This window comes from Neovison vison, chromosome 7, assembly GCF_020171115.1.
Source record: "Neovison vison isolate M4711 chromosome 7, ASM_NN_V1, whole genome shotgun sequence".
Taxonomy (NCBI): domain Eukaryota; kingdom Metazoa; phylum Chordata; class Mammalia; order Carnivora; family Mustelidae; genus Neogale; species Neogale vison.
The window spans coordinates 157,441,152-157,461,768 of record NC_058097.1 but is presented as its reverse complement, the minus strand read 5'-3'; the positions used below and the strand labels follow the sequence as shown (position 1 = coordinate 157,461,768).

The 20,617-nt window shown below is 39.0% G+C and overlaps 1 protein-coding gene across 2 annotated transcripts in view; it reads left to right on the top strand.

Moving 5' to 3' along the window:
- DENND5A (DENN domain containing 5A) overlaps nucleotides 1-20,617 on the top strand; it is a 101,135-nt gene that overhangs the window by 52,818 nt on the left and 27,700 nt on the right. For both annotated transcript variants that reach the window (XM_044258795.1, XM_044258793.1), the window contains 6 exons: nucleotides 5,222-5,539; nucleotides 7,110-7,325; nucleotides 7,824-8,058; nucleotides 15,989-16,139; nucleotides 16,826-16,919; nucleotides 19,154-19,285. In XM_044258795.1, coding sequence (XP_044114730.1) covers nucleotides 5,222-5,539; nucleotides 7,110-7,325; nucleotides 7,824-8,058; nucleotides 15,989-16,139; nucleotides 16,826-16,919; nucleotides 19,154-19,285 — 1,146 coding nt within the window. The remainder of the gene's footprint in view (nucleotides 1-5,221; nucleotides 5,540-7,109; nucleotides 7,326-7,823; nucleotides 8,059-15,988; nucleotides 16,140-16,825; nucleotides 16,920-19,153; nucleotides 19,286-20,617) is intronic.

Here is a 20,617-nt window from a genome sequence, read left to right as displayed (position 1 = left end):
GGAAAACAGGCAGAGGATATTAGAGTAAAGAAGAGGGTGTTACTTCTTCCTATCTTGGGTCTTTCTTTCTTTCCTACTGTTTTTTTCTCCTTTCTCAAGATACTCCTTCAATAGCTTTTTCCCGTAATGTATGTATTGAGCTCCCCTTCCGGGAATAACATGGAGATAGACTAGGGATGAAGCTGGCTGTGACTGTTATTATGAACTCAGGACCGGGAAGGGGCATTGTGACTTCTTGCAGGAAAAGATTTGGAAGACTTTCTGGGATTTTGGGGGTCCATGTAGTTACTACGACAGAGTAGCTAAGTCTTCCCATGGCCTCTTCCAGCAAGGAAGGAGGTAAAATGAGGAAAAGTGATCATGTGGTTTCAGTGCCTCTTCTAGGCTACTTTTTGTCCCCCAGGCTATTTTGCAGGAGTTGGCCTCTTAGCTGAGGAAAGGGTTGCATGAGGAGTTTGAGGTAGGCTTGTAAGTTGCTTCTGTTTGCCAGAATTCTCAGTATGTGGGAGAAAATAATGTGAGGCTATTGTATGAGCTTAGCATTTGAATGACCTCCTATTTCACTTTGCCTTCTCATCCCTACCTCGAGTCCAACTCTACAAAAAATGGCTAGTGGTATCCAAGGCTCCTGTCTTAATCTAACCCATCTCTGAAGTGTGCCTGAGCTGCATTCTGTCCTCTAGCTACCTCTCACCAGGAGTATATCAACAGTATGTGGACACAGCATTTGGAGTTCATAAAATTCTTTACAGACATTCTATATTTGTCTCACATCAGTGGCAGAAAAGCCAAACAAGCATTATTGAGGGTTGCAGTTATTTTTAGATGCCTCTGTGTTTCCAGCTGGACAGACGGCTTTTTTTTCTACAAAGAGAGGAGAACCAGTGGGATAAATGATTGCATTGTGTACCTTTGGTGGGTCACAGAGCTTTGTTCTGTGACAGGTCTTATAAGGCAGGTGATCTTCATAACTAGATTTAGTTGTCTTTACTATCTTCTTTAATGATTTGATATGAAAGCATTTTTAATTTTAAAATCTTTTTTTTTTTTAAGATTTTATTTATTTATTTGACAGAGAGCGAGAGATCACAAGTAGACAGAGGCAGTTGGGGGGGGTGCAGCGAGGAAGCAGGCTCCCTGCTGAGCAGAGTCAGAGGTGGGGCTCGATCCCAGGACCCTGAGACCATGACCTGACCTGAAGGCAAAGGCTTTAACCCACTGAGCCACCCAGGTGCCCCTAATTTTTAAATCTTAAAGGGACAAACAAAAAGTCCATTTTTAGGTGTTAAACATTTATTAGCCTTTTTTCTAGTCAAGGATTAAACTTGTTATTCAGTGGAAGAACTCCAGAAAGTTAATTTTTTTCACTTAAAAAAATTTAAATTCAGTTAATTAACATATATTATTGGTTTCAGAGGTAGAGGTCAGTGATTCATCAGTCTTATAGAACACCTAGTGCTCATTACATCATGTGCCCTCCTTAATGCCCATCGCCCAGCACCCCATCCCACTAACCCGCTCCCATCAGTTTTTTCCTATGATTAAGAGTCTCTTATGGTTTGTCTTCCTTTCTGATTTCATCTTGTTTTATTTTTCCCTCCCTTCCCCTATATCTGTTTTTTGTCTTATATTCCACATATGAGTGAGATCATATGATAATTATATTTCTCTGATGGTCATATCTCTCTTAGCCTAATATCCTTTAGTTCCATCCACGTTGTTGCAAATGGCAAGATTTCCTTTTTTTTTTTTTTGAGATTTTATTTATTAATTTAATAGAGCGAGTGAGTGAGCACACAAGCAGGGGGGACAATAGGCAGAGCAGGCAGAGGGAGAAGCAGGCTCCCCGCCAAGCGAGGAGCTCGAAGCAGGACTTAATCCCAGGACCCAGGATCATGACCTGAGTTGAAGGCAGCCACCGAACCAACTGAGCCACCCAGGCATCCCACCAGGCATCCCAAGATTTTTTTTTTTTGATGGCTGAGTAGTATTCCATTGTGTGTGTGTGTGTGTGTGTGTGTGTGTACCACATCATCTTTATCCATTCATCTGTCAGTGGACATTTGGGCTTTTCCCATAGTTTGGCTCTTGTGGACATTGCTGCTGTAAACATTGGGGTACAGGTGCCCCTTTGGATCCAGAAAGTAGCAAATTTTAAAGCTATTCTTCTAATCTTTTTATCTTAGATATGAGAAAGTTCTCTTCTTTGATTGTGGAATGGTAGATGGAGTAGTTAATGCAAGTGTTTATTGAATGAATGCATGCATGGACATGTTAAAATGTGCAGTTTTAATAGATTGAAAGTTTGGGGAATAGTTATATTTAAGGAGACTTAATGTCATCCTCCCACCTCTTCTTATAGATTGAAAGACTTATTGGTACAGGGGAAAATAGAAGGATCAGTGGATCAGCAATTTGATGTACAATAGAGGTACCATCCCAAAGGTGGGTCTGTTTAATAATAACGCAGCTGGAAAAATTGTTCAAAAGGGAAAAAAGTAAAAAGATCCCTACCTTCTAGCATAACAAAATCAACCTGAGATGGATTAAAAAGTTAAAAACATCAAGAGCAGAAGTTTAAATCTTCTAAAGATAATATTAAGTACATTCTGACCTTTGGGTAGGGACTTCGTAAACAAGATACAGAAAGCACTATCCCTAAAATAAAAGAGATAAATTTGATTTTTTTTTAGTAAAAGGTGGAACATTTATGTGGTCTAAAGAAAAACTAGAGTATAAATATGATTTTTTAAATTAAGAGAAAGACATCTTAAAATGAAAAGATGATAAAACCTAGAAGATATATAACACGTATAACCTACGAAGAATTAGCATCAAGAGTTTGTAAAGAAGTTGTACAAACCAGTAAGATGATAAGCCACCCCTTAGAAAAATGGGCTAAAGACATGAACAAATATTGCACAAAAAAATGCACATTTTTTCACTAGCAACGAGAGAAGTATAAATTAAATGCACCTATTTCAGTGACAAAATTAAGAAATCTGATGATATCGAGTTTTGGTAGGATTTTGATCAGTGGATTGCTGGTAAAAATATAAATCGTTATAACCACTTTGGACACAGCTGGGTGTTATCTTATAAAGTTGGACATTTGCTGAGCTTACAATATAGCAGTTCCACTCGTAGGGTACACCCAGGAGAAGATCTTGCACACGTGTCCCAGAAACCATGTAAAAATGTCAAAGCAGTAAATAGGAAAGAACTTACTGCCCTTTAATGGGAAAATTGATTAAATTGTGCTCTATCCGCACAGTGAAATATTATACAAGAGTGCAAATGAATATCATACAGCTACATATAAGAAAAGGACTGAATGTTAGTAACCTTATGTTGAGTGAAGAAAAGTAGTACCACAACACTGCTTATGGAATAGCAATCCTTTCATAAATTTAAAAAACAAGCTGACATTTAAAGGCATTTATATGTGATAAATTGTCTAACAAAGGGCAAAAAGATAATAAATAGAGAATTCCGGATCGTGGTTACCTGGGGTTGGGAATGTGTAGGTTGGAGGATGAGATTGGGGAGGAGCATATAGGTAGATAAAGTATTGGTAATGTTCTAGGTTTTGGATTGCCCAGAAGAAAATGTCTTTAAGATTGTCCTCAGAGGAGCACCTGTGTGGTTCAGTTGGTTGAGCAACTGCCTTCTGCTCAGGTCATGATCCTGGACTTCCAGGATCGAGTCCCACATCGGGCTCCCGCTCCTTGGGGAGTCTGCTTCTCCCTCTGACCTCCTCCTTTCTCATGCTCTCTCTCACTCATTCTCCCTCAAATAAATAAATAAAATCTTTAAAAAAAAAAAAAGGATTGTCCTCAGAAAGTTTTCAGTTTATATTCCTAGTAACAGTGTATGAGTTGTTTGTTTTCTAGTAATTTGGCCAGAATTGGACTTTATAAATCTTGTAGATCTTTGCCAACCCAGTAGGTGAAAAATATTTTGTCTATATTTCTTGGATTATTTAGCAGAATTGAACAACTCTCTGTGTGTGTGTGTGTGTGTGTGTGTGTGTGTGTCTGCGGTTCTCAAACTTTTTTTTAAATTAACGTATAATGTATTACTTGTTTCAGGGATACAGTTCTGTGATTCATCAGTCTTATATAATGGCCAGTTCTCATTACAACACATAACCTCCACAGTGTCCATCACCCAGTTACCCCGTGCCCTCACCCCTACCCCTCCAGCAACCCTCATTTTGTTTCCCAAGATTAAGAGTCTTTTATGGTTTGTATCTCTCTCTGGTTTTATCTTGAAACAGAAGCACTATAAAGCATTTAATAATGCACTGCAGTGAAGGAAATGATAGTTGTCTTGGCTAGACAGGTTCATGGTTGTAAGATAAATATTTTTTTTAAAAAGGCTTTTTAAATTTATAGCTATAAGGAAATACCAGTAGGGACAGGAGCTATAAAAGGATCTCTGAGGAGAAGAATGGAGGGTTAAGAGCTTGAGTGTATGTCTGAAGTCAGGCTAGCTCAGCTCAAATCCCAGTTCTACACACTGGCTGTATGACTTTGAGTAAGTTACTTAACCTCTTTGTAACAGTTTTGTCTGTAAAGTAAGGGTAGATAGATATTGCCAAGTTGTTCTTTGTTAATCCATATTACCTACCTCACCAGCAGTGTATGAGAGTTCTGTCTCTGTATCCTCTCAGAAGCAACCTCAAAGCCAGAACAAAGCACAGAAATAATTAAGACCAGCCACTAAATCTAACAAATTAGTACTAAGGCTCAGAAGGGATAATGGTATGCTCAGGGTCATATAGGGAGATAGTGCTAGAGTCAGATCTGGAACCTAGATTTTCTGATTCACTCCTGGTGTTCTCTTTACTACTATAAGAATTCATGAATGCAACAAACATTTTATGGGCGTTTGTTATATGTGTGACTTTTGTGACAATATCTATGTCATCACAGAATCCTTAGCACTCTCTAAGATAAGTGTTTTTATCTCTTTCTTTCCATTTTATAACTGAGGAGACCAAATCAGAAAGGTTAAGGAATTTACTCTAGAAAGTGGCAGGGGAAGATTGGAACTCAGGTCAGTTTCCCTCCTGAGCCCCATCTTCTTTATACTGTATCCCATACATGCCAGTATCAGATATTTCCTCTTCTCTGTCTTGTTCATTATCCTTTCTAATATATATATAATATTCATCATGCTCTCGAGTTGTTTACACTCTTCTTGTTTTGACTGCCAGGCTAACCTCTGCTTTGTGGACATTGACAACCACTTCATTGAGCTGCCAGAGGACCTGCCTCAGTTTCCCAACAAGTTGGAGTTTGTCCAGGAAGTCTCTGAAATTCTCATGGCATTTGGCATTCCCCCTGAAGGAAACCTTCATTGCAGCGAGAGTGCCTCCAAGCTAAAGAGGCTCCGGGCCTCTGAGCTTGTCTCTGACAAGAGGAATGGGAACATTGCAGGCTCCCCTTTGCAGTCCTATGAGCTCCTCAAGGAGAATGAAACTATTGCCCGCCTGCAGGCCTTGGTCAAGAGGACTGGGGTGAGCCTGGAAAAGGTAAGATGCTGTATGTGAGTTTGTGACAGGTTTGGTCTATACTAGGGGGCTGCCCTTGTGAAATATAGTATGAGATAAAAAAGCACCTAGTTCAGGGAAAGGCTTATTTGTGAGCAGTGGAAGAATGCTTTTGGATGGGAGACTCTGGATTCAGCTCTGGAGAACATTATCTTAAGAAATGCTGTTTAAATTTGAATTTGGATAGCTTCTCAACTGGGCATCAAGGAGAACCTGCTGTCATTTTTTGTGAACACTATAGCAGAGTGACTTGGAGGGAGGACAGTGGTAATCTTTGTATTCAGACCTCTTCTAAATCCATTGCCCTGTCAGTTTCACAGCAATCTATAGCATGCAGAGCAGGTTTTCTTAACACTGTTTTATAGATCAAGAAACCAAGGCTTAGAGAGCCCAAGGTTAAATGTCTGGTAATTTTAGCAGAGGCTAGATCCTGGTCCTCCTGAATGCTAGTCCTTTGCTTTTTCCAGGCTGAAGTTTCCTGACTTTGATGAGACTATCAACTTTCTGTAATTTTTTGGGTTTTTTTGTTTTTTTAGCTTTCTGTAGTTTTTTACCCATCTCTTCACCCTCCCCAATTCTCACTGTTAAGTTATTTTTGTAAATTACATATAAGCAGAATGGGCCAATGTAATCATTTTGTTGGGCTATTTTTTTTTTTTTTTTTTTTTGCTGAAATGTGAAACATTTCGTTTTCCTGTTCTATTTAGTTAGTAAAGCAGATTTTTTAAAAAGGATTTTATTTATTTATTTGACAGAGAGAGATCACAAGTAGGCAGAGAGACGGGCCATCGGGGTGTGTGTGGAAAGCAGGCTCCCTGCTGAGCAGAGAGCCCTATGTGGGGCTCCATCCCAGGACCCTGGGATCATGACCTGGGCTGAAAGCTGTGGCTTAACCCAATGAGCCAGACACCCTAGTAAAGCAGATATTTAAAAAAGATCATGGCTAAAGAGGAGCAGAGAAATATTTAGAGAGGTTAAAACAGACACAATAAGGAGAAATTCTTAAGAAGAAAGATAAAAATGTGATGTGGGGGAGAAAATCAAAGAGATGAAGGGAGAGCCAGAGTCTGACTTTGTTGCTTTGCATTATCATTTTCTCATTGACTTTCCAGATTTCCTCCTTTCGATGATCCTTGAGATAAGTGGTAGCCCTTCCTCTATTCCTGAATCTCTGCCCATAATGATCTTATCTCTATTATCATTGAGTTCCTGGGAACCTGCAAGTGCCAATACTCTCATTTTTCTCTTCTGCATATCAGAATTCCTCTCTCCCTTTGTCCTTCTCTCCCCTCCATCCTCCCCTCCCCTTCTTTTCCTCCCCTCCCCTTCTTTCCCTCTCCTCTCTTCTCCTCCCCTCCCCTCCTTTCCCTCTCCTCGTTCTTTTCCCTTTGTTTCTTTTCTTTTCTGTGAACGACCTTTGCAAGGTGGGGGAGTAGGGCCGGTGTGGAGGGAATTAGGAGGGGAATAAGGGGTGGTAGGGGACAGATGAGTTGCGTTTTTTGGGGATAAAGAAAAAGCTTATATTTTCAACTGTTTTTTTCTTTTTTTGTAGCTGGAAGTGCGTGAAGACCCCAGCAGCAATAAGGATCTGAAGGTTCAGTGTGATGAGGAAGAACTCAGGATTTACCAGCTAAACATTCAGATCCGTGAAGTTTTTGCAAATCGTTTTACTCAGATGTTTGCAGACTATGAGGTGTTTGTCATTCAGCCCAGCCAGGATAAGGAGTCTTGGTTTACCAACAGGGAGCAGATGCAAAACTTTGATAAAGTGAGTAATCCTGCTAGGGAGGTTGTGAGGAATGAAAGCATTCTAGACTCTCTTGAAGATTTAACTGAAGATGGGTTTTCCTGCGTTATATGCTGGAAACAAGTTCATAATCCTTGTGATGTTGATGGGAATATAAGATCTTGCTTTAGAGCGTTGGTTATTACTGTCAGGTGATTTACCTTGAGTCCAAGAGCTCTCTTAGGCCAACGTGCACTTGCAGCTCGGGCATGAGAATTCTGGGATTATTTGTCACCACAGTAGGTTACCTGAGTAAGTTTGGGCTAGTGTGTCAGAGTTTTAGGAGATCTGAAATTATGTGTTAAAAAAAAAACCAAACCATGAAGAGATTTTTCTGTGTGCTTTTCATAAAGACCTAAGAAACTTCAGAGAAATATTAACCTACTGGATCCCTTGGGTGGGTTGCCTTTGCTGGTCAAGGCTGATATACCAGCTTCCCTCTTCCCTATCAATGACTGTGTTTCCTTTTGGTCCCACCAGGCGTCTTTTCTATCAGACCAGCCTGAGCCATACCTGCCCTTCCTCTCAAGATTCCTAGAGACCCAGATGTTTGCTTCTTTTATTGACAACAAAATCATGTGTCATGACGATGATGATAAAGACCCTGTACTCCGGGTGTTTGATTCCCGAGTGGACAAAATCAGGCTGTTGAATGTGCGGACACCTACTCTCCGCACATCCATGTACCAGAAGTGTACCACTGTGGATGAAGCAGGTGAGGCCTTTTTGGTGCTATACTTGCCTGTTGGATTATGTCACTAGTGTCCTTGTTCCTAAACATGCCAACTTCTTTCCCCGTTTCTGCTTTTGCATAAATTATTCCCATAGCCTTCCCATTTTTTTGCCTGGCAAACTTCTCCTTTCACATTGTGTCAGTTAGGAATGGAGCCTGCTATAAGTAATCAAGAATTTAATCACCTTTGGATTAGATGGATGGGGGTTATTTTTCTCAAATTAGTAAGAAATGCAGAATTAGTGGTTTTCGATGTTGGCTCAGTTGCTCAGCAGTGTAATCAGTAACTGAAATTCTGTCTTTTCACCCAATTAATCCTTAACATTCTGACTTTTATATTCAAACTTGTTGCCTCATGGTTACAAGAGGCTTTTTATGTTCACATTCAGGGCAAGAAGAGGGGAAGGTTGATACCAATGGTATTTTCCCTCTTGTATCAGAAAACTAAAGCTTTCCCAGAAATTCCCAACAACTTCTGTTGCTTGGTAGACCATGACCATGTTATATGACTATCCTTAAGTGCAAGGGAGGCTGTGAAAGAAAGTATTGAACTGGTTGTAATGTTATTGTAAACAATATCAGGGCTCTATTAGCAAGAAAGAAGGGGTGAATGAGTTATGGTTAGGTATTGGACAGTATTTGTCACAAAAACTTAGCTGAAATGTTTCTTCCTCCGAGGAGCCTGCTCTGATGACCTCTCGCTGAGTCAGTGGATTCCCCCTTTGTGTTCCTGTGCTGCTTTGTTCTTGCTTCTTCTCTGTAATCTCTGCTAGTTTGAGCCGTTATTATTAGGGAACAATTTAAGAGCAGAGACTGTTTGCTCATTTTCTTGCCCCTAATCTGCTAGCATTGGCCTAGCATGTACAGATGTTAAAAGTTGTTCACTGCGTGTGTGAATGAAAAGACCTTTTTGTTTACAGAGGCCCTCCCTAGATCAGCTTAGCTAGAGAATAGTCTCATTTGAGCTGTCACATTAAGTAGTGTGTTCACTTCCTTGTGGGTTGTTCAGTGTCCTTGTTGGAGGCTTTTTGTATATTTTGTTCATTCATTTACCAAATTGTATAATAACTGTTCATGCTCAACATATGGTAAGTGTTCAACAAATTTTTACTGGGTGAATGAATGTGCCAGACATTTTTCTAGGTTTTGAAGATGAAACTGGTGACAATTTTTTTTTTTTTTTTTTAGATTTTATTTATTAGAGAGTGAGAGAATGAGTGTGTGTGTGCTTGCACATGAGTGTGAAGAGGAGGAGAGGGGGAGAGAAAGGGAGGAAGATAGAATCACAAGCAGTTTCTGCACTGAGCACAGGGTCCAATGTGGGCCTCAGTCTCACAAACCTGAGATTATGACCTGAGCTGAAGTCAAGAGTCTGTTGTTCAACCGACTGAGCCACCCAGGCACCCCAAAACAGGTGACAATTTGGACAAAGTCCTAGCTTTGTCAAACTTATGTTCTCTAGCCTTCTCTCTTTACCCTTCAACTCTTGTTTCAGGCTTTTCATTAAGATGACAGTCCTCTTGGCTAAGGCTTGAGGGCATGTTGCTGATGCAAGTGGCTTAGTCTGACATAGTCATGCTTGCCTCCTGTGTATGACATAGTCATACACATCAGGCTTTGTATTCCTGAACCCTGCCTAAAATTTTGGTCCTGGGAAGTTTGATGGAGATTTTTTAAAAGAGTGTCAGTTTAGAGAAACACCCCCTAAGCCGTCAGTTTAAATCAGGACTTCCCAGTCTTTTCATGTTGTGTTTACTTGAAAATGAAAAATTTATATTTGATTCACTGAAATAAAGGGAGGAGTTTGTGTATAGCTAGAGGCTATAAAGTGAGAAGCTCTAGTCCCTTGAGGCCTTGCCCCTCCCCGCAAGGGTTTAGGCAGTCAATTCTCAGCCCATCTGTAATCTATTTGTTGAACACCAAACACTGCAGCATACTGATTTAAATTACTCTGGTCTCACTTGTGACCAGAGCACATATTCTTATGGGCCTATTAGAATGTGGGGTTTGGGATATGGAAGGAGGGTCAGCTAACCCTCATTTGTGTGATTCATTTCAGAAAAATGGGTGTCACAGAGCCTTCAGCGACTCTATGCTCTGCTCTTAGGAATAATGGCAATATTTTAGGTATGCCCTAGAGAGATGTACTCCAAATACGCTAGGGCAGGGTTCTTGCCACTGGTCTCAGATCCCCACCTTGGAAGACTACTGGTTCAGTCACCTCACTCCATCTCATATCTCACACCTCAGCTTCTTGAAGCAATCTGACTAGAAAATGGTAAAAACATAGCAAAAAGGGTCTTCTTTTTTTGCTTAAAATTTTAATTTTTTTAAAAATATATTTTATTTATTTATTTGACAGAGATCACAAGCAGGCAGAGAGGCAGAGAGAGGAGGAAGCAGGCTCCCTGCTGAGCAGAGAGCCTGATGTGGGACTCGATCCCAGGACCCTGAGATCATGACCTGAGCCGAAGGCAGAGGCTTTAACCCACTGAGCCCCCCAGGCGCCCCCAAATTTTAATTTTTTAAATTTTTAATTATTATGTTCAATTAGCTAAAAGGATTTTTTGGGAGATCTTTTAAAAGATCTGCATTTAAAAGGGATCTTAATGGAAATCAATTTTATTTACCTGCTAACTTTATAGATCAAGGTGTTCCTTTGATTCACCATTGTGTCTGCAAGGCGTGGAATAGCACCTGCCACATTTTGGACACTGAATAAGTTCTGTTGAATGAGAGTAAGGGTGGGAAGAAGTGAGGGAGGCCTAGAGAGAGAATGCGACTTGACCTAGGATAACATCAAGGCCCAACAACTGATATGTTTTTATGTGACTCTAGGAAATGCCAGGAGAGTTACCAGCTTTTTTTGTTCGTTCTCTTTAAATTCTTTTTCCTTAATTGTCCAACTTGGCACATGATTCACACCAACCTAGAGGTGCTACAAACATGAGGGTTGGAGGTGTGGTGAGAAGGTGCACATGAGCTCGTTCCTTCTCCCAGCCTGCAGGTGGGCTCCCACAGATGGGTCCAGGGTATGAACCTGTTAGAGCTCACAGTGGTCGCAGGTGGGGACCCGCCTTATTCTTTAAAATTTTTGAAGTTGAGGGGCAGCTGAGTGGCTCAGTTGGTTGAGTTTGGCTTTGGCTTAGGTCATGATCTCAGGATCCTGGGATCAAGCGCCGAGTTGGGCTCCCTGCTTATCAGGGAATCTGCTTGTCCTTCTCCCTCTCCTTCTGCCTTTCCCCCAGCTCATGTGCTCTCTCTCTCTCTCAAATAAATAAAATCTTCTTTTTTTTTTCCTAAGATTTTATTTATTTAATTGTTAGAGTGAGAGAGAATGAAAGCACAGGCAGGCAGAGCGGCAGGCAGAGGCAGAAGGAGAAGTAGGCTCCCCGCGGAGCAAGGAGCCGGATACAGGACTCTATCCCAGGACACTGGGATCATGACCTGAGCCAAAGGCAGCTGCTTAACAGACTGAGCCACCTAGGTGTCCCTAAATAAATAAAAACTTAAGAAAATATTTTTTGGGGATGCCTGGGTGGCTCAGTCGGTTAAGTCTCTGCCTTCTCTTCAGGTCATGATCCTGGGGTCCTGGGATCGAGTCCTGCATTGGGCTCTCTGCTCAGCCAGGAGTCTGCTGCTCCCCCTGCTTGTGCTCACTCTCTCTTTTTTACAAGTAAAAAAATAAAATCTTAAAAAATTTTTTTTCTGAAGTATAAATGACATATAAGGAAAACTGCACATATTTAAAATTTTGGCATATGTATACATTTACATCATGGACAAGCAAATATACTCATTACCCTCAGAAGTTTTCTCATGGCCTTTTGTAATACCTCCATCCTGTCCCCTCCCCATTCTCTCCTGAAATCCTGAGGCAACCAATGCTCTGATTTCTCTTACTATAGGGTTTTCATTTTTAGAATTTTATATAAATGGAATCACACAGTATGTTTTTGTGGGGTGTGTGTGTGTGTGTGTGTTTTAGTTTGGTTTCTTTGACTCTGCATAATTATTTTGAGGTTCATTCACATTCCCTTCAGTGCTGAGTAGTATTCCATTGTACGGCTATTACTGCAATTTGTTTATTTACCTATTCGTGGGCATTTGGGCTATGAATATTTGTTTACATGTTTTCCTTTCCCTTGCATAAATACCTAGGAGTGGAATGACTGGATTATGTGGGTTTGTATGTTGACTTTTTTAAAGAAACTGACAAATTGTCTTTCAAAAAAGTGGTTGGTTGTACATTTTATATTCCCATTAACAGTTTATAAGAGTTATAGTTACTCTGTATTGTTGCCAACATTGAGTATGATCATTCTTTTCAATTTTAGCTGTTTTAATAGGTTTGTTGTGATATCTCAGTGTGGTTTTGATTTGGGTGTTCTTGATGACTGATGATGTTGAACATTTTTCCATCTACTTATTTGCCATTTATTTATTTTATCTTTTCCAGTGAAGTGTCTCTGCCCCCCCCCCTTTTAGGGTTGTTTGTTTAATTTTTATTGAGTTTTGAAAGTTGTTTATATATTCTGGATACAAGTCCTTTATCTATGATTTGCATATATTGCCCCTACTCTGTGGCTTGTCTTTTTGTTTTCTTAACAGAGTTTTTTTAAGAACAGCATTTTAAATTTTGATGAGGCCTGATTTATCAGTTTAAAAAAAAATAGATCAGAGGCGCCTGGGTGGCTCAGTGGATTAAGCCTCTGCCTTCGGCTCAGGTCATGATCTCGGGGTTCTGGGATCCAGCCCTGCATTGGGCTCTCTGCTCGGTGGGGAGCCTGATTCCCCCTCTCCCTGCCTCTCTGCCTATTTGTGATCTCTCTCTCTGTCAAATAAATAAAATCTTTAAAAAAACGGATCAAATATTTTTTAAAAAATGGGGTGCCTGGCTGGCTCAGTTGATAAAGCATGAGACTCTTGACCTCAGGGTTGTGAGTTTGAGCCTCATGTTGGGTAGAGAGATTGCTTAAAAATAAAATCCTAGGGAAAAAAATGGATTATACTTTTGGTATTATATGTAAGAAAGTTTTGTTTAACTAAGGTCACAGATTTTTTTCTCCATATTTCTTTCTAGAAGTTTTATATTTTTAGGCTTTATATTTGGGTCTATGATCCACTTCAAGTTAAATTTTATATATAGTATAAGCTAAGGATCCAAAGTTCATGTGGATATCCACTTGTTACAGCATCATATGTTGAAAAGACTATTCTTTCTCCAGTGAATTGCCTTCTAACCTTTGTCAAAATATCCATGATTTATATACATGTCAGTCTATTTCTAGATTCTCTGTTCAGTTTCATTAATCTTTTAGTCTACATTCATATCAGTACCACACTGTCTGGATTACTGCAACTTTATATAAAATCTTGAAGTCAGGTAATGTTAGTCCTCTGACTTCATTCACACTTGCTTTGACTATTCTGGGTTCTTTGTATTTCATATAGTTAATGGATTCAGCTTACCACTTTTCACAAATAACCTTCTGAAATTTTGATTGAAATTGTCTTGAATTTGTAGATAATTTATGGGGATTTGACACATTAATGTTATTGAATTTTCTGTTCTGTGGACATGGGATATCTCCATCATTTAGGTCTTCTTTAGTTTCTCTCGGCATTGTTATGTAATTTTCACTGTGCAAGTTTTGCATATCCTTTGTCAGATTTATCTTTTAAATATTTTATAGTTTTTGGTATTACTATAAATAATATTTTACAATTTTAATTTCTGATTGTTAATATTAATATTGCTAATATATAGAAATATGAGTTCTGCATATTGGTATGTGTCCTTTAACCATACTGTACTTATTTCTAGTAGTTTTTTGTACATTCTAGCAGATTTTCTACGTAGATAATCATCTTACCTGCTAATAATGATAGTTTTACTTTTTCCTTTTCAGTCCAGATGTCTTTTATTTCTTTATCTTGCCATATTGCACTGGCTAGAACCTTTACTGCAGTGTCAAAAAGACATGGTGATAGTGGACATTGTTGAGTTATTCCTGATTTTAGGGGAAAGCATTCACCATTAAGTATGATGTTAGCCATTGGTTTAAAAAAAAAGAGGGATATCTTTTTTTTTTTTTTTTAAGATTTATTGATTTATTTTGAGAGAGCAAGCAAGCAAACACATGGAGGGGGAGGGGCAGATGGAGAGAGAAAGAGAATCTTGAGCAGACTCCCCACTGAGTATGGAGCCTGACATGGGGCTCAGTCTCGATTCCCTGAGATCGTGACCTCAACCAAAATCAAGAGTTGGATGCTAAACCAACTGAGCCATCCAGGTGCCTCTCAGTGGATATCTTTTACTAGATGGATATTTGTTTCTGTTACTAGTTAACTTAGAGTTTTTGTCAGAGGGGATGTTGCTTTTTCTGCCTCAGTTGAGGTAATTATATGGTTATTAGATGTAGTTTTTTAATTTGGTGAATGACATTCATTGATTTTTTTTTTTTTTTTTTTAGATTTTTATCCATTTATTTGACAGAGAGAGAGATCACAAGCAGGCAGGGAGTCAGACAGAGAGAGGGGAAGCAGACTTCCCGCTGAGCAGAGAGCCCAATGCGGGACTTGATCCCAGGACCCCGAGACCATGACCTGAGCTGAAGGCAGAGGCCCAACCCACTGAGCCACCCAGGCGCCCCCATTCCTTGATTTTTGAGTGTGTGAATCAACTTGCATTCCTGAAATAAACTGTATTTGGACATGATGTATTATCCTTTTTGTATATTATTGGATTAGATTTACTAAAATTTTGTTTAGAATTTTTGCATCTGTGTTCCTGAGGGATATTGATTCATAGTTTTTTGTGGGTTTTTTTTTTGTTGTTGTTGTTTCTTTTCTTTTCTTTCTTTTTTTTTTTCTTTTGGTAATGGTCTGATTTGGTATCAGGATGATAAAGGTGGCTTCAGAGCATCAGTTGACAAGTGCTTGCTCCTCTTCAGTTTCCTGGAAGAGCTTATGTAACTGGTACTGTTTCTTCTTTGGATGTTTGGCAGGATTCATCAGTGAAGCCATCTGGGCCTGGAGTTTTTTGTGGGAAGATTTCAACTTATAGATTCAGGGGTCCCTTGCTGGCTCAGTCAGTATAGCAAGTGACTCTTAATCTCAAGGTTGTGAGTTCAAGCCCCACATTGGGTATGGAGCCCCCTAAAAAAATAAAATTTAAAAATAAACTGCAGATTTAATTCTTAAAGTAGATATTGGTCTATTCATATCTGTTTCTTATTGAATGAGCTTTTGCAGTTTTTGTTTTTCGAGGAATCTCTTCATCTAACCTATTGTTAAATTTGTTGGTATTAAATTATTTGAATATTCCTGTATTAATATCTATAGAATCCGTAGCAATGTCACCTCATTCCTGATACTGTTAATTTGTCTCTTTTCCTTTTTCTCCTGACCAGACTTTTAAAAATTGGTTTTACTGATCTGAAAGAACCAATGTTTGGATTTTTAATTTTCTCTGTTTGCTATTTCATTGATTTTACTCTGGCCTTTATTATATCCTTTCTTGTATTTCTGGATTTAATTTCCTTGTCTTTTTCTGATTTCTTAAGGTGGAAGCTGAGGTCATTAGTTTGAAACCTTTTTTTTGTAAAATAGGCATTTCATGGTGTAAATCTCCTTTCAAGTAATATTTTAATGACATATGCTGATATTTTGTATTTTTATCTTTATTCAGTTTCAGAATACTTTATTTCTCTTTTGATTTCTCTTTTGACCCATGAATTTTATATAGAAGTGTGTTATTCAGTTTTATGATGTTATTATTGATTATTGTGGTTAGAGGACATATTTTGTATGATTCAAATGATCTTAAATGTATTGAGACTTATTTTATGGCCTAAAATGTGGTGTGTTTTCAAAAAATATTTGACTTATTTTTGTTATTCTCATTCAGAGAAAGCAATTGAACTGCGTCTGGCGAAAATTGACCATACTGCGATTCACCCCCATTTACTTGACATGAAGATTGGACAAGGGAAGTATGAGCCAGGCTTTTTCCCTAAGTTGCAGTCTGATGTACTTTCCACCGGGCCAGCCAGCAACAAGTGAGTCAACCTCAGGAATTCCCTGATGCAGCTCCCTAACCACAGATGGTGAGGGTTATCCAGTATCTGGGCCTGAGCTGATAGAAGACTCCTGGAATTTTATAAAGCAAATATGGGAAAGACTCAGACTGTCAGGTTGTTCACTTGTTTGAACAAAAATAAATACAGGTGACAAAGTATAATTAATTCTTGTCTGTACTCTGCAAATTGAGATAGCTCCACATGCCCGAGGCTGCAGAAAGCCAGACTACAGATAGACTGCAATCATCTCTTGACTAAATCCCACACCATACCTAGCTAGCATTGTGTCTTCAGTAAGTGGTAATTGAAATAATTGGAGTCTGAACTGAAGTAGATACTTTAGCAGCATTGCTCTTTTTTAGTTACTTTCGTAGATGGTTGTATCAAAGCTCAGACAGAGTTGAATGTGTATAGTTTTGAGTCTGCATATGAAGTTTTTTTGGTACATGTTTTAAGAGAACTATGTCTGAGTTCCCTGGGGAACTGACCCAGACACTGAGGTCTGAGCTCCTTTTCCTCAAGGTCTCTGAGCTATCTCAGGTGACTTTTTGGTGGTTTTCCCATGGCCGGTGTTGTTGCCTAGATGTTCAGGTTCTCTCCTGTCAGTAATTTGACCTTACTTTCTCAGTGTGATGTTCATAATTTATCTGCTTGAATTTTGTCAGGTGGACAAAAAGGAATGCTCCTGCCCAATGGAGGCGGAAAGATAGGCAGAAGCAGCACACAGAACACCTGCGTTTAGATAATGACCAGAGAGAGGTAAGACACGTTAAGAGTGACAGTGAAGCTGTGACTATTCTGCACTCTCCTCCTTCCCATTTCCTTGGCCTCTGGTCTAATTCAAATGTCTTAGCAATGACCTCTCCCCATAAAGAAGGGTTAATACTAGAGTTAGTTCCTGATATCTGATACTGGGCCTTGGTTATGACAAGTCCAGCATGTATGATGTTCTGCAAGTGACAGCTGGCTATTAACCATGTAGATCCTCTCCCTGAGCCACACCCTGTTTGTTGTCCCATTAGGAATGATGTCCCACTTAAGAAGAGAGCCTTTCACTGTTCTTTTGGTACTCAGTCATGAATGATACTCTGAAGAGTGTGATAGGAACCTCAGAAGATAAGAGTCTAAAATTTGAGAGAATTACTTTTTAAATTTGTGAGTCTTTTCGTGTGTGTAGTGTGGTAGTAAAGAAGTTAATTCTGTTAGAGTGAGAAGGAAGAAAAGCTGGACTTAGATTAATACTGTGAATATCTGAAACTTGGGAGTGGGGGGCTTTTCTTCTATTTTTTGTGTATTTTAATTTAAAATTGATAATCTTGACTTTTTTTCTTAGAGGAGCAAAAGACAGGAATGTTATCATCAGGTCCCTGGGGATTAGGGATTTCTGAATTGACCTCCTGAGTCTACCAGCTGAGTTTCTTAGCTCTACTGTAACTTGTTCCCAGTGAAGTTTCTAGTTCTAAGCCTTCAGGATGGAGACCCTATCTTAGTTGCAGAGAAGTTGTGAAAATGGAGCTTCACCTTCAGAATCCCATTTCAGGAGCTTCTCTTTGAGAAAAGACCCTGCAGTTTACATTTTATACACTTAAAACCTATTAAAGCATATTGTTTTCATATATGTCTGATACCTCAGTGAATGGGAAAACAAATACCATTTTGTCTTTGCTGTTTTTTAAAGGAATAAGAATTGCAAGGTATGGTTATGAGTTTTTAACTGCTGATTTATAGAATATGATTGTGGTTAGACATTTTGTAAAGGTGGCATAAGGGATTTGGGGTATTCGTGTTATTTAGGAAGCTGGGTCTTCCACCTCACCTCCACATTATTTTTTCAGCCGTGTTTATTGAGCATGTTTCCTTGGTCAAATCACTGTAGTAAGCACTTTGAAATATGAAGATGACAGGAGGTAGGCTTGTTGTCAAGGAATACCAGTTTATTAAGGGAACAAACTGATACACAAATAACTTCAGTCTTCGAAAGGGCCTTGTGAGAGGCAAATCAATGTTTGATCTCTGATTATCAGAGCTCAGTTCTACCTGGGGTAGTATTCAAACGAAGACTGAGGAAGCCATCATCTCTTTAAGCCTTAGAAGCCTTTAAGCCTGTTGCTGACATTGATGGGATTGTGAGAGACAAAGTTAAGAGCATTCAAGTAGAGGAAATAGAGGGTCAAAAGCTTGATAGTTGTTGTGTGATGGAGGCTGTGGACAGTATCAGTTGGAGTAAAGAGATGCAGGAGGTAGGTAACAAAATAGGAGTCAGATAGCAGTAGTTCAGGTGAAGGAATTGAAATGTCTAACCTTAGTGGTTGGTAGGAGGGGCAGACTGAGGACCAGAAGATAGAATGGATAGAATTGTACTACTGGAATAAAGTCTAGGGTGAAAATACTGGTTGCAAACTTGTGCTGCTGAGGGGATGTCATAGTGCAGTTCACTGAATTGCTGTGTGTGTGTCAAAAAAAGTAGCATATGGAGAATCACCAGCACAGTGTAGAAGAACAGAATATGCAGTTGTTGTCTTAAATGCACACTCTTATTTTCCAGGCCCTAATTTAGCAAGGCAATATACTTTATGATAGGGTAGATATTTTTGATATGGGCAGAAGAGTTAAACTCCTTGCAGTGTGGTGGAGAAAATGGGTTTCTCATCAGTACTCTGAAACTTGGTTGGGTTTGTACACCGAGCTGTACATGCTGCAGCCATGTTAGCTATGTGTTAGCCGTGTGTTCTTTACCTCTTACATCATTAAAGCAAAGGTAATTACAGTACTCATGGAATGCCTTTTATCAGAGAAAACTCATCATATTGTCTTAGTTTTTCTTTTTGCTGCAAGAGTTTCATTTTAAGCTTTCTACCTCCAACTGTAAGCAAAAGGAGGCAATAAAAAAGTGTGGGGTGATAGTAGTGCCCTCTTCAGGCTCTCATTATTACTGGTCACCTGTGGTTTGTGTGCATGCATCCCAACAGCCTTGATCTTTCTCTTTGCTGTAGAAGTACATCCAGGAAGCCAGGAATATGGGCAGTACCATCCGCCAACCGAAACTATCCAACCTCTCCCCATCAGTGATTGCTCAAACCAACTGGAAGTTTGTAGAAGGCCTGCTGAAGGAATGCCGCAACAAGGTGAGCCACAGTTGCTTGTGTTTATGTGCTCTTTCCCTTGGCAGCCAGGGCGGGGTGTGGGGGGGACTACGTCTGGACTCTGAGCACTTTTTCTTGGTTTTAAAAATTTTGTTAATATAATGGGAGAGTACTGATTTTAAGATCCTGTTAACTTGGAATTAGGTGTATTTATTTTAAATAAATATACCGTTACTAGAGAGCAAGCACACTTTCCTTGATATTGGCTTAATATGTACTTTTTAAAACTGAGAGATGGATGTACTTTTCAATTTTAGACACCTTACATTACTTAACATGAAATCCTTATAGTTGAATTGTCTTTAACAGATTAGTCTTACACACAGGAAAATGTTTTTGCTTCTCTGTTTTAATTTGATGGCAGTAATATCATTATCTAGACACAAAAATTTACAGGGTGCCAATTATGTGCCAGGCCAAAGTATGTTGTTCACTTTAAGCTTATTGTTGGGATGTTTTTCTTAATTCTACAGACAGTAATGTTTTTAAGCTTTATTGAGGTATATTTGATATGCAAAAAATTGCACACCTATTTTTTTTTTTAAGTAGACTCCACACCTACTCATGATCCTGAGATCAAGACCTGAGGTGAGATCAAGAGTTGGTTGCTTAACTGACTGAGCCACCCAAGTGCCCCTACACACATGTTTTAATATATACATTTTGACAAGTGGGACATACGCATACCCCATGACACTATCACCATAATTAAGGTGCTAAATATCTACCACTTCCAAAAATTTTCTTATGTTATTTTATGTTTTTTTTTGTTTTTGTGGTAACTATAAAGTAACATGAAATCTATTCTCTTAACGTATTTTAAAGTGCACAATAATATATTGTTAATAATAGGTGCTTTGTTTAAAAATAGATCAGTGGAATAGAATAGAGTCCAGAAATAAACCCGTGATTATTTGGTCAATTAATCTTTGACAAGGAGGCAGGAATATGAAATGGGAAAAAGATAGTTTCTTCAACAAATGGTGTTGGGAAAACTGGACGGCTACATGCAAAAGAGTAAAACTAGACCACTTTTTTACACCAAACACAAAAATAAACTCAAGGATCTAAATGTGAGACCTGAAACCATAAAAATCTTAGAAGAGAACACAGGCAGTAATTTCTCTGACATCAGCCATAGCAACATCTTTTCTAGATATGTCTCTTGAGGCAAGGTAAACAAAAGCAAAAATAAACTATTGGGACTACATCAAAATAAAAGACTTTTGCACAGTAGAGGAAATAATTAACAAAACTAAGAAAATGGGAAAAGATATTTTCAAATGACCTATCTAATAAAGAGTTAGTATCCAA